The sequence below is a fragment of the Excalfactoria chinensis genome, chromosome 12 (assembly GCF_039878825.1).
Source record: "Excalfactoria chinensis isolate bCotChi1 chromosome 12, bCotChi1.hap2, whole genome shotgun sequence".
NCBI classification, from domain to species: domain Eukaryota; kingdom Metazoa; phylum Chordata; class Aves; order Galliformes; family Phasianidae; genus Excalfactoria; species Excalfactoria chinensis.
In genome coordinates this window covers 17,540,026-17,553,061 of record NC_092836.1, presented here as the reverse complement: position 1 = coordinate 17,553,061, position 13,036 = coordinate 17,540,026, and the positions used below count along the sequence as shown (strand labels likewise).

Genomic DNA, 13,036 nt, shown 5'->3' with positions numbered 1-13,036 from the left:
AGCCTTACCTGCAAGGGTCTGGTCCCACTTGCTAATACTGTTTGATTCAGCACTGAGCCCCTCGATGTACTTCAGATAGGCTTCGGAATGAAGAAGCCTCTGTGTCTTTGGTGGAGGGGAGACGAACATGGGAGTTGAGGGCTGCTGCATGACAGGCTGAGTTGCGGGGCTCTGGCCAGGATAAGGGGGGGGTGCCTGCTGTCCTGGAGGGCCAAGGATTCCTATCTGCAACAGCAAAGAGACAGATCGCATCTGGGGGAGCTGCGGGGATGGTTCGCACCGCGCATCACAGCATCCTCATACAGCAGAACTCTGGTTATAACCAAAGGTGCAAAAGATTTCCCCACAGGACAGCCAGCCTTACCTGCTGAGGTCACTGACATGTACAGAGAGACGTGTGAACAAACCCCATTTAACAGAGAACATCACCACTAGCACCATTTCTCCTCTCTTCCATTACCCTTCATTACCCCCCTTGCACTGTTTTTATTTCACGCTTTCTGAAATTTGACCAGAAGATCTGTGACGTGCAAAGCGTGGCCTTTATCTTGCTTTTGGGCTGCCTACAGCACGTGATCCAAAGCAATCCCGATCCTTGGAAGATTGGGATGATTCCCAGAATAAATGCGAATCTCAGTCAGGCAAAAACTGCAGTCACAGAAATCCCCATCCCACAGAATTCCCACAGCTGCCATTTACCAGCAGTACTGAGAACTCTTAGCAGAGCCAGCCTATAGTTTAAACACCTCCCTGCCATGACAAACACACTCTATTGCCTTCTTACTCAGCTTCTGTTTTTCCTTACACCCTCTCACCAAATGCAAGTGTGGTCCATAAAACTCAGCGTGATGAACATTTAACCTATGTTGACACTGAGAATGAACTGATCATTGGCATCAAAACTCCCAGACATAAATGGCCAGTAAACATCTGCTTTGATGGTTAGTGAAATCTGGGGGAAACAGAACAGTTTTTATCCATTAAGCCACAGCTGAGAAAGCAGACAGCATCCCCTCTGCATCTCCAATGCATGCAAAGCCTAAACTGCCAGCAGCTTAACTGTGTGTTTACATGACTTGTATTAGCTCAGCAGAAAGGAAAAGAAACTTGTTTTGCTTATATTGCAGAACTTATCCCACTGGGCAGAACCCAATTAGTCCAATAACAGATCAACGAAGAAATACAAACAGGCACTGTATTAACAGTATTAACTGGTTCTGAATATAGCGGCGTGCATTTGGGGTTTCTGTTCTCTCTGCAAAAGGCTGTGTGCATTCTTTATATGTCTTAACTGTTTAAATGCTAATCCAGAGCTTTGGAGCCTCACAAATAATGCAAAAAGGACTCACACTCACCTGCTGTCCAAAGGGACCTGCGCCGGGGGCTGGAGTGCCTACCATGGGGGACACATTTTGGCCTATAACACCTATATTCCAAAATATACAACGATTAGTCTTACTTCAGAGCAGAGAGAAATACCTCTTTGGTCTTCTACAGTGCACATTTAGACTGAAATCATTGCTCAAAGCTACTTTGGGAACATTCAAATATCCCGCTCTCCCACAATAAGGAATGCCTTGGAATTTTCTGTATGAACGACAACAGAAAAGGCACCAGAACGACTCCCAGCACTGATGTGCAGCCTGCTGGATTTCATTTTGCTACAGCAATGCAAAGCTTTCTTTTCTCCTTTACGCAGTGTGGCCTGGCTACTTCATTTCCTTCATTACACCTTTGGCTTGACATAATCCTCCTGAAATCCTTATGAAGGGAAAAGCTGATTTGCGTTAGCAACACCCAACATTTCCTGGTGTTTAATGGTATAAAACACACCCGTGGCAGGAAGAAAGCCAAGCCACTGCATAACTTCTGCATATAAATATATACATAGATAAAACACCACGTACAGGTTCAGCTTGAATAGTCTCATACGAGACACAGGAAAATATCAGAAAAACAAAAGCACAAAGGCAGGTCGGTTTTCTCCCCAGCTCTACAAAGAGGCTTTTCCCTACCGCATGGATAGCCCCATGTACAGAGCAGTGTGCAGCCCCTGCTATTTGACATACATTAAAATAAGCCATGTGTGTTGCTGCTTCTCTTTCTTTTCGTGCCATTGAATAATAATTAAGAGTCTTCCTAAGGCTTGACTTTGCAGGCAGGTTTCTGCATCAGTGACCAGAAGCCGTGTCACTACGCTCTGCACGCTAAAGCACACTTCACATTAATTTTCCATTCGATTACAACCCCCCACCTGAAACACACCTGTACTAAGTCAGAAGTCGGGAAAAACACTGACAGTGTGAGCTGTGGGATGCAGCACTGATCTTTGTTTTGGTCCAAAGTGAACAGGTCCGGAGGGGACACCCTCACCTGCCCAGCAGCACAGCCTCGCCCTGAGCCCACCCAGCCCCATCTAACACCACCCCCATCCCTGGCACTGCTTTGCTCACACACGCAGCTGGAAACACACTGCAAAGAAACGTGCTGTCCCGGAGTCACCTCCCAATATCTGTATGCTGCTGCTGCTGCGTGCTTACAGGTCAGTGCAGCAGTGAGCTGCAGGCAAGCTCAGACACACAGCACTTCTACTCTATGTGAATTTATGGTGAACCTTGCCAGCTGGCGAAGATGCAAGCTAACACTGACGGGTTGAAAAGCAAACAAAAGCAAGCAAACAACATCCAACCATCACAGCAATCTGCAGACAGATACAGCTCCAACAGGGCTTCCATCAACACAGCTGCAAAGGGGGTAGGGGAGACAAACAGAGCACTTCTGCCCACGGCTTGTTTAACTGCTGAATGGATGGGATGCACATCTCTAACAGCCACGTGAGTCAGCAGAGGTAACTACTGGGAGAACCCACAGGCAGCCGGATGAGGGGGCAGGGGAGCATTTTTCCCCACAAAATGGCCACTATTGGCATTAATGCCAGAACATTTGCTATGATTCGTTCAGCCTTACCTGTCAACAACAGGGTGGCAAGAAAACAGCGAATGTGGAGTAAACATGCTTCAAAAAATCAGTTTGGTCACAGTAGCAGTCAGTTCGGTCAGTTCAGTCAGTTCAGTCAGTTCAGTCAGTTCACCTACTGCCAAAAGCTCCCAGTTCCAGCTGCAAGGCACAATCTGCACGCTGTTTATAGTAACATACAGTGGTGTGCAGTGGCCGACGGGTCCGACCCCGCTGGGTGCATCAAAGTGCAGCCAGGACGCTCATATCAGCTCACACACTGACAATGAGCTCAGTAAGAAATGAGGGCAACACATTTCATTTCAAACTCCATTTGAAATTCACTTATTTCACTTCAGTGTGGAGAGGGTGGCAAACAGCCCTCCAATGGCACAGGGATATGAACAAGCTGACTGCGGGTTGTCAGACATTTGGTAACTCTCAGGGTGCTTTTTTGGCTGGTGTAGAAGCGCTGCGTAAAAGCACTGCTGGAGCAGCCTCGCATTTCTCCAGTGGCCTTTTGCTGTTCCTCTACCAGATGTGTATTCTGCCAATGTAATCGCTTTGCACACCCCCCTGCACTCAGCCGTGCATCATCTGTGCTGCAGTTAAACAAACCTGCAGAAACAATTCACTTCGCTACGATCCAAACAAGCTGCAGGTAATTCCTGTAACAACCGTTAAACAGCAAGTACATGACAATGAAACACAGAGCCAATGAGGATGAGTTCTTACCGGGCGGCGGGATGCCTGGGATGCCTGGCATACCTGGCGGGAGTTGGTGGGGTGGGGGCACCCCTGGGTGAAGTGGCTGCATGCTGCCCATGCTAACAATGCCATCAACTGGGCCCTGCAAAGGCGGCAGCACCGGTGGATAGCCACTTATCATGCCTTGAGGGACACAACAAATTTCAAACATGCATCAATGACATGCAATATGATCTATACAGTAATTCATGCACTATGCACAAAACAATACAATGAAATCGAAAGCACCCTTAGTACAGCAAGACGAGACTACAATTAGTGTATCTCAAAAATGAAATACAGTTACCGATATGAAACACTAGGCTGTTGATGAATTAGTATTTAGTGTATTCGTACATTTCTCATGGGGGCAACAAATGCTGAATACTGAGACGTGTTAACACGAGGAATAAATTCAGCCACAATTAAATGTTACTAACAAGCGCTTTGAACACGGCTTAAAGCTCTGCCATCTGCATACAGGTTGCAAACACGACACTAACTACAGGAGCCCTGCACACAGCCTGGCGTGTGGGCCAGCTCAGAGACCTGACCACAACAAATAAAGATCTGTATGTTTTTCTGCAGCGCGTACTCAAAATTTACACTTAAAAGCCCTGGGACACTCATGTACTTCAAATGGAAGGCAGTGACAGGGATGAGTGTTCTTACACCATTTTCAGTCCACATTAAGGAAGTCACTACGATGTGAGGCCGGAGAGCGCTGGCTGTGCGGGGCTGCAGGGACTGGAGGCAAAAGAGCCGACGAGGGACTCATCCGGCCCCTCACTGAATATTGTTCCCAATGCTCTCAGAGCATCTTAACAGGGAACACAAAGATACTGCACTGCTGCTCATTATTTTGTTCTTCAGCACATAGGAAGAAGACTTCAGGGCTCATTCTGGTTTTGACTCGGGTTCACTGTTATCCTTTAAGCAAACCTAGACAGTGCAGACATGCTAGCTGCTAGAACTTAAACTTGACTATTTTCTTGCTTGTTTTCTATGCTTTTAACTCAGAGAAACAAGGAAAGGTGTTGGAAAGACAACAAAAAGACTGAGAGGGGACAGAAGCAGGCCTAGAGAAGAAAGGTAAGTTCAGAAATGAGAACTGCTGGGCTTTCTCTAACCTGCTCCAAGCAATCGCTTACAAAGTCTTTGCCACACTCCAATTAACCCAATAAAAGAAACTTTCAGAGCAAAGATTTCTGGAATAAAACTGTAAAAATAATAATAATAATAATAAAAACAACATCAGCTCTGCCTGAGCGTTTTTCATCAGCAAAGCTGTCATGAGCCCAGGATCCAAACAGCCTGAGTGGCTCCAACTTGCAAGCCAGGTTTGCCACCTGCTCAGTAAGGGCAACAAGGGTGAGACACCTGTGATTCCAAATCCTGTTGTGGAACAGAGAACTGATCTTCAAATGTTCATTTTCTTTGAATACAAAGGACACCCAGACTGACACTAAATTGACTTTGGATACCTATTCTGTGTATCTAGACGCTTATCTGCTCCTTTTCAATACAGTGCAATCTGTACTGCTAATGGGAGAAGCAAAAGAACAAAGGACAAAAGCATCCCTAGAATAACGAGCTTCCCCTATAGCTACTGCCTGGTACTTGCACTGCACCTCAAGCCATTGTTACACTATCAGTGCTCTTATGCACGCTTCTGAAGCTTTTAAAGTGAAGGAAAAAAACCAAACATGCAAGACCCACAAAAAAAAAAAAAAAACAAAACAGAACAAAACCAGATTTCCAATGAAACAAACCCATCCCTGTCCATCACAAAAGCTCATTCCTGCATCTCCAAACCAAATACCGAGCAGCTGACTAGATTAATGGCCCTGTAGAAGTCTCCATAGGAGATCTGATCCTTTAGCTCATCACAAAGTTATATGAGCAGCCATGTACAAATGATCATTTTGATTTTAAACCAGGTGAGTTACTTTCAGCTCCCACCGCTACGATTTGCTGCCTTTCAACTTACTCCTCCCATTTCTTTGAACTATAACAACGTGAGATTAAACAAACTATTGTAGCTCCCAAATTTCAAAGCAACTAGAGCACCGTGTGCTGAGAGAAACACATCTCAGTGATTTCTTGCACCTGTGGACCATAAAAAAGTCCTACAATGAAGAAGGTCTCTGAAACAGAGAAAAGCAACCGTGACTTAAAGATGGACTTAAAACTGTGACTTTCGGTGACTTAAAGATGGAGGAAGGAGTGAACATTCTGCATGGAATGAGACACTTCCAAGTAAGACTTCTGTAAACCAAAAGAAGAAAGACTGCAAACGGGACAAAACCAGCAAGAGTTTATAAAGACCCACTTGGCCATCCTCTTCATGAAGTATTTCACAAGGGCTGAGTACAGAGGCTTGAACTTCTAGCAGCTTGGGCTGTAAGATGATGGCCTTGAGCAGAGAGGTTTGCTTTTTGAGGAGGCTACTGCAGGATGGAAGGAACACGCATAGTTGGAAGTGTGACAACACCAAAAAGCGGGGACCAAGCCAAAAAAAAAACCACCATGAGATGATGACGTTTCCAGTCATCACCATCTAGTCGAGATCAAGGCAGATTACTCACAAAGAGTAGCACACTGCAGCTAGCTTTCCTTTTTGTTTTTAAAGATACGTGTGCACACAAACAGCACTGCAAGACAAAAAATCTGAAAGGCGTTCAAAGAATAAAGGGTTTTTTTTCTCGTCCATTTCTTTAAAGCAAAAAGAAATATCAGTAGAAACAAATGCTTTGTAACCTGGAGGCGATAGAGTACGTAAGAGATACACCTTCAGCCTAAACACCCCTCCAACCTATGCACTGAAAAAGGATTTAGAAACCATGATGAAAAATACTTCGGGCCTCCCATTCTAAGTATGGCCACAGCCTGCAAGGCAGGAAGGAGAAAGAACAAAAGGATAAACTGAATAATTCAAATGCTTTAAGTTAAAAAAAGAAAAAACCAAGAACAAAACCCACAAACCAAACCAAACCACAGAGCAAAAAGAAAACAAACCACAAGTCACTGTATACCCATTCACTTTTACCTAACTCAGCACTATTTTAACCTCGACTGATGCTACCCAAACATTCCCCATCAGAAACGGGAGAAGAAAAGCAACCCACCAGGCCAGACCTCATCCATCCTCTCACAGATGCAAAGCTGATTCTTGTAAAAGAATCTCCAGCCGACTACGCAGTCTTCATGTATGACCTGGACACACTTACTCTAAACACGCTGCCTATGAGGTCAAGTTGGAGTATGACTGGCAACAAGAAACAAAACTCAACAACAGGAACCACAAAGGAGAGTTCTCAAAGCTTAGGTCTATTCTGCAAATCTCCTGATTAAAACCAGCAGTGTTGACATTTGGTACCTGGCTTTGCAATGGCTCTAGAGCCTAGCAAGCCGTGCTTATGTCCAATCATAACTCTGGAGTTTGGATTTTAAATCTGGTTTGGATTTTGTTTTGCCTCTTATGTCCCGACAATAAAAACAAGTCCTCTGTCTCCTCCTGAACCACCTCCACTGATGCCGCTTACACTCGAAGAGTGTTCAGCTCCTGCATCACCGCTGTAGATGACTAGACAGGACTTCTGCAAAGTAGAGCCAATAACAATAACTGCACACAAACAGCACAGGCCTGCCACACAAGGAGGAGACTTCTTCCCTGCGTTGCCACCAGAACGCTCACTACTGGAGCACGTGGGGCTGCCACCCTACTGCTGCGGTTACGCCTATTCACCGTGAAGGAAGACTGAGGAGGTTGAGCTTTTCCTCCGTAAGAACAAAGTGACCCAAGAGAGTGTTCAGAGTTATGAAGGGGGTTGATAGAGTGGATGAGGAAAAATGGTCGTAGCTCCTACGTTTTACCTGCAACGGGTGTCAACTGCTGATTGAGCATCCCCATTGGTGTTGGTGGCGGCACCACCCCCATAAGAGCCCCGACAGGAGTGCCTGCCCGGGGGGAGGGATTCTGCTGCTGTGCTGCTCGCTCTCTCTCCTGCTGCTCAGCAACTTTAGCTGCCCGCTCTGTAAAAGCATTTTAGATTTTCAGTTCTGTTTTGTAACCCAGAGTTTCAAAATATTATCTGTTCATTAAAAAGGACTAGTCAAACACTGGCATACTTCAGTCAAATATAAAGTAGAACAGATGAATCTTTGTAACCAGCATATGATTTGATTTCACGTGGCTGCAGCTAAGACTTTTAGAGAACACTGAATGAAAAATAATAATAAAAAGTAATGAAATAAAAATTTTAAAGGAACAAGTTGGATAACAACACCAGTGTTACCAGTGTGAAGCAGCAGTCCAGCACTAGGCTAAGTCTGCACCAGGACAACACAGCAAAGCCTTCCCTCTTTGGACACCACCGGCTCAGTTGGACCAGCTTCTGTCAGCACCCTGCCTGCCAGCCGTGCCCTGGAGCAAGGTGCAAATAGACAGCAGTGCCAGTGGCCCATTTCTTTTTGTGCTCCCACTGCTGTTTTGTTGGTGGTGGTTTTGCTGTTGTTGTGTTGGTTTGTTTTTTTTTTTAATTGCTGTCCTACTGATGCAGCTGAAAAATGGTGGCAAAGTTGGGAAGCATTTGCAGTTTCCTTAGTGATAATCTTTAGTGTTTGGAATATACCAAGCAGCAGTTTGATGAACCAAAAATATCTTCTCTGCCTCTGTTGTTTTCCCCATTTCTGTTCCCTCTGAGGGTTTTTGGCTTTTTTTTCCCCCTGAAGGTGTCTAACTCACACTGAGCTGCTCACTGGAGGCCACGTGTGCCCCTCGTGCGATTAATGTGGCCATTATCTCAATCGAGTTTCTCACTGTGACTGCAGGAACAAAAGATCTACTGCAGGGGACTCTGACCAGAGGAGGATTTTATATCATGGGAAGGGCAAAGGGTCGTGGGAAGAAGAAAGAAAGGAAGAAAAAAAACACAACAAAAGAGAACCAAAAAACAACCCCAAGCAAACAAAAAAAGAAGGTATACCGAATGCCCATTGAAGGTGCTTCTGGAGCATGCAAGTTGTTGGTTGTTCACTCTGAACATCACCTCTTACTGACGCAATGAGGAACAACAAAGGATAAATGAACGCAGCAAACATCTCCAGCAAATGTTAACAACAGTGAATGCAGGGCTGGAAGTTCTCTTGCAGTTGGTGAAAGATGAGAACTGTCACTAAAACAGCAACCAAGGACCTCAGTCAAACAAGGCTAAAAAGTTCATCAAGGAGATCACGTTATACATGCATCCTGCCGCTTTTTCAAGTATGTGACTGCAAATGTTCACCATGCACTGGTCTCCCGGAGGACAAGTGCAGCACCTAGCTCTATTGCCATGCACTCTAAGACCGGTTTCAGTTCCAAAGGCATTTCCTTCCTTATCCCTTGTGTCATTTCAGAAAGAGATGACGACGCGTAGGAACTCCTATTTATACTACAGGCAACTCGCATGTGACTGACCACAGAATACATGAGACGTTTAAAGGTAGATCCTGAAGTAGAAAATGGAGATAGTCACCTTAAGAGTACAGCAAGCACTGAGAGAAAAGATGAAGTAGCTGTTCTGCCTCTCAACTACTCCTGGCCAGTTAAAATAACAGTCAGACAGAAGCAAAAGTTTTGAGGACACTTTGATGAATGAGAGATTCTTGTTAAGCATCTCGTTTTATGGGATTTTGGAGTGCTGAGCCTCAATAATGGGACGTAGGACAATAGCTGAGTTTTACCTGGTGTGTCCCTGCTGTTCCTACCGCTGAACTAACAGATGGAACAACACTGCCAGAGGGAATGGAAGAGGTCTGAAAGTTTGGCCTGGAGCATCCACCTTCACACCCACATCATTCAGGCTAGGACCTGAAATCATTCTAACACCATTTCCAGTACATCTCGAGAGATGAGAAAGATGTTCTGCTTTGAACAGACCTCTCCTTAAGATAAGCCTTGGCCTCAAACCCCACATATTCTTTTATATGAAGGAGTTCTCACGTGCAGGTAGCCATGCAGGCACTTCCAATGCAGCCTGTTCTTTATTCGACTACTGCTAAAGAACAGCCAACACTGCGCATATACCAAATGAAATTTTCAGTAGATTAAAATGGATCAAAAATGCAACCTTTTTTCCCTGCAGACCATGGAAAGGCACTTCTCTATTGAAGTGACAAACCGTATCTGCTCCCTACTCTCTGCCCAGCCTGGAGTGCATGAATTTTGCCCTGTCACAGTGGAAGGAGCAGAGTTTCTCTCCTTTCATGCACCGTAGTAAGCAAACAGTTTGGACGGTAAGGAACTCCATCCCAGTCCCTCAAAACCAAATAAAATCAAGCCTGTTCCTGGGCAGACAACAAGTAGGAGAAACTGCAGCCCGAAACTCAAAAGCTTTGGAAAAATTTAAGTAAGGAGGAAGGCTGAAACGGAAGCATTTGGGCTTACACAAAAGACAGACACTGTTGCCACTGTCACATTACGGTGGGAGTGCAAGCACCAAGCTGCTCTAAGCTAGAAGTGAGGACATGCTGGCCATCCTGCTGGTTGGGCAAGGCTGCAGGGAGGGACCTGGCAATAAAATAAATCAGACATACCTAGAATGGTGAAAAAGGAAACTACAACTGGAAAAATAAGGCCACAGTACTTCCACATACAGCATTACCACTTCCCTTGACAACACTTGCAAAAGAAACTCACGTGCAGTCCTGCTTTATTACCCTCCAGCACTTCAGAAATGTGGAGGCTGAGGGTGTGAAGTGACAGCATGCAAACTTCTAGTCTGAGGGTCAAAGTGTACTCTAAACTCTAAGTACGTAAAAAAAGCCTAATCAAATCTCACTTTTTTTTTAAGTAATATTGTAACTTCATTGAGCAATACTTCATAGGGTGCTGAAACCTACCCAAAGTAATACCTTCTCCCAATAAAATTGCAGCAGTTGCTTAAAAACTGGGCTTTATATTTGAAATGCTGAGACATTATTAACTGGAATAATAAGTGGATGTCAAGCCACTGTATTAGACTTGAATATGGCCTGCTGTTAAGGATCAACTTGTTTTGACTTTGATCAAATAAAGCTGAAACACAGTAAGCAATATCAGTGAGGAAGGAGAGGATGAAGGAGAGGACAAAGGAGAGGATGAAGGAGAGGACAAAGGAGAGGACGAAGGAGAGGACGGCCTTTCTAAAGTAAATCTCATGCCTATGAAATTCATTGGCTTAAGGACTCAAAATCTCTCAGCAAAATCAGTTACAGCAGTTGATTAAAACTGAGACTGAGCAACAGGTCATATTCGCAATACTGCAACAGAATCCGTACCCATTTTGTTTCTTTTAACCAGAACTCTTTCAGACCTTCAGTACAGTTAACTGAAGAACTTTTTCCCACTCCACTGTAAGCTTTCTTACCTGGCACTACAGCTCCAAAGAGCTTCCTGTCCAAAGATCCCTTTCTTGCAGCCCCCTCCACAGTCCTCCCATATGGAAACTTTTACAAGCTGTTGTTTCAGCTGACAAGGCATTGAGCCCTTTTGCTCCTAATTTTCCATATTTCTTTTGTCTTTGCTCATTTGATTATTTGTGGCAAAGACATCTAAACTATCAGTTGTGCACTACACAATTTAAGCCTGCTCCTTGCTCCTCTTCAGTCATCTCTCGATATGACTTCTCTTTAACGTACACCCAAAACACAAACTTAACTACACTCAGGAGGCAGTGAGGCCCTGGCATTGCTGCCCAGAGAAGATGTGGGTGCCCCAGCAATGGAGATGCTTCAGGCCTGGTTGGATGGGGCCCCGGGCAGCCTGAGCTGGTGAGGGGCAGCCAGCCCACAGCAGGGGGGTTGGAACTAGACAACTGTTAAGGTCCCTTCCAACACAAGCCGTCCTGTGACATCTATGATTTCTACAATTCTATGACATTCTGTGATTCTGTGATAACCATCTTCTTTTACAAAACCGGTCATCTGAGTAACAGTAATGAACGTGTTCAGAAAGAAAAAGTAGGAAAAAAAAGTTTAACATTTTATGTTTTATTTACCTTCATATTCTGCTTTCTTTGTTGCTTCCAGGTTTCTCCATTCAGTTCCTACAAGCCTGCTGAGCTCTCCAAAGGAGTAGTCTGGGTGCTGAGCTTTAATAACAGCTCTCATCTCACTGCTAAATAAGATGTAACCGCTCATGTTGATCTTCCTTTTTGATCCCTCCTTCTTGGTGCTGCCCTTAACAGACTTGGGAGTGGACTGTGAGAAAAAGCAGTTATGACCACAAATATACAACAGAGAAGTTTCTCAACATTAACAAAAAAAAAAAAGGTAAAAGCTGTAGGAAATAGCATGTAAAAATATCTCCAGTTTTCTCTCTCTTGTGTATCAGTACGAGGGCCAGCCGACCTTACAGCCTCTCAAGAGAGACCACACTTCCCAGTGAGTGACAAGAGCAACGCATGCACAGAAAATACACAAGTGAGGAAAAAACCCCACAATCACAACAAAAGCAAAAAGACAAACACAGTTAATTGACGCTTTTTAACCCTTCCAAACATAAGGCCAACCTTATGCTTCCAAAATGTGCAGTAACTCAGCACAGAACAATTGCTATTAGCTGAGGTCATTCCAAATTAACCCACAAGGCTCAGACTGTACTAATGATTTCAAATGTCATCTATTCTGCTGTTCAGAAATACTGCCAAGACAAGTCAAGTAGAACATCTTATCTGCCATCACACGCTTTATAGAATTGCTTTCACATTTAATCCTGGGCCTTTGCGACTCTCATGTCCTCGGTGCCATCCGCTCATTTCAAACTATAAATCTGTTCTGTATATGTGATAAAACACTATTGCTTGTTGTTTAATTGGGTTGAGGAAACAATGAGGAATACCAGCATTTAAAGTTCTCTCAAGGAACATGTTTACCTGCGGTGGAGTATAAGGCATGATATCCAGTTCACTAGATAACGGGGTCTGAAGCTGAGGCATGGAAGGTGTTTCAGTGATATCACCTTCCTCTTCTCCCATCTCTTCCATGTCCTCATCACCTCCTTCCAACTCAGCAAATTTTGCTTCTAGCTGCTGGATTTTTTTCTCCAGAAGTGGAGATGGTTCCTTCTGAGGAACTATGGGTTTTCTGAAAGGCATGGGAGGAAGACAAAGGGCAGATGAGGACACACTCATACTCAACAAGACACAGCAGAGATTTTGAAGAGAAAGCCAACTTCTCTTCCTATATGACTGAATGTGGAAACACTGGTGACTCAGGATGTGCCAGCGCTTGTTTTCACAACACTGAGCAGAAATCATTTTGTGCCCATGGCCAGCATTTCATCTGAGCCACTTACTTGCTCTTTCTCTTC

General features: G+C 44.6%; 1 protein-coding gene across 11 annotated transcripts in view; it reads right to left on the bottom strand.

The window, feature by feature from the left end:
- The window catches only part of PBRM1 (polybromo 1), a 42,790-nt gene that overhangs the window by 535 nt on the left and 29,219 nt on the right, over positions 1 to 13,036 (bottom strand). For 6 of the 11 annotated variants that reach the window (XM_072346939.1, XM_072346940.1, XM_072346936.1 and 3 more), the window contains 5 exons: positions 12,600 to 12,810; positions 11,724 to 11,925; positions 3,691 to 3,846; positions 1,356 to 1,426; positions 9 to 225 (listed from right to left, as the gene is read on the bottom strand). In XM_072346939.1, the coding sequence (XP_072203040.1) occupies positions 9 to 225; positions 1,356 to 1,426; positions 3,691 to 3,846; positions 11,724 to 11,925; positions 12,600 to 12,810 (857 nt within the window). Of the gene's footprint in view, positions 1 to 8; positions 226 to 1,355; positions 1,427 to 3,690; positions 3,847 to 7,578; positions 7,738 to 11,723; positions 11,926 to 12,599; positions 12,811 to 13,036 lie in introns of all 11 variants that reach the window. The other 5 variants (XM_072346942.1, XM_072346945.1, XM_072346947.1 and 2 more) reach the window with 2 other exon arrangements.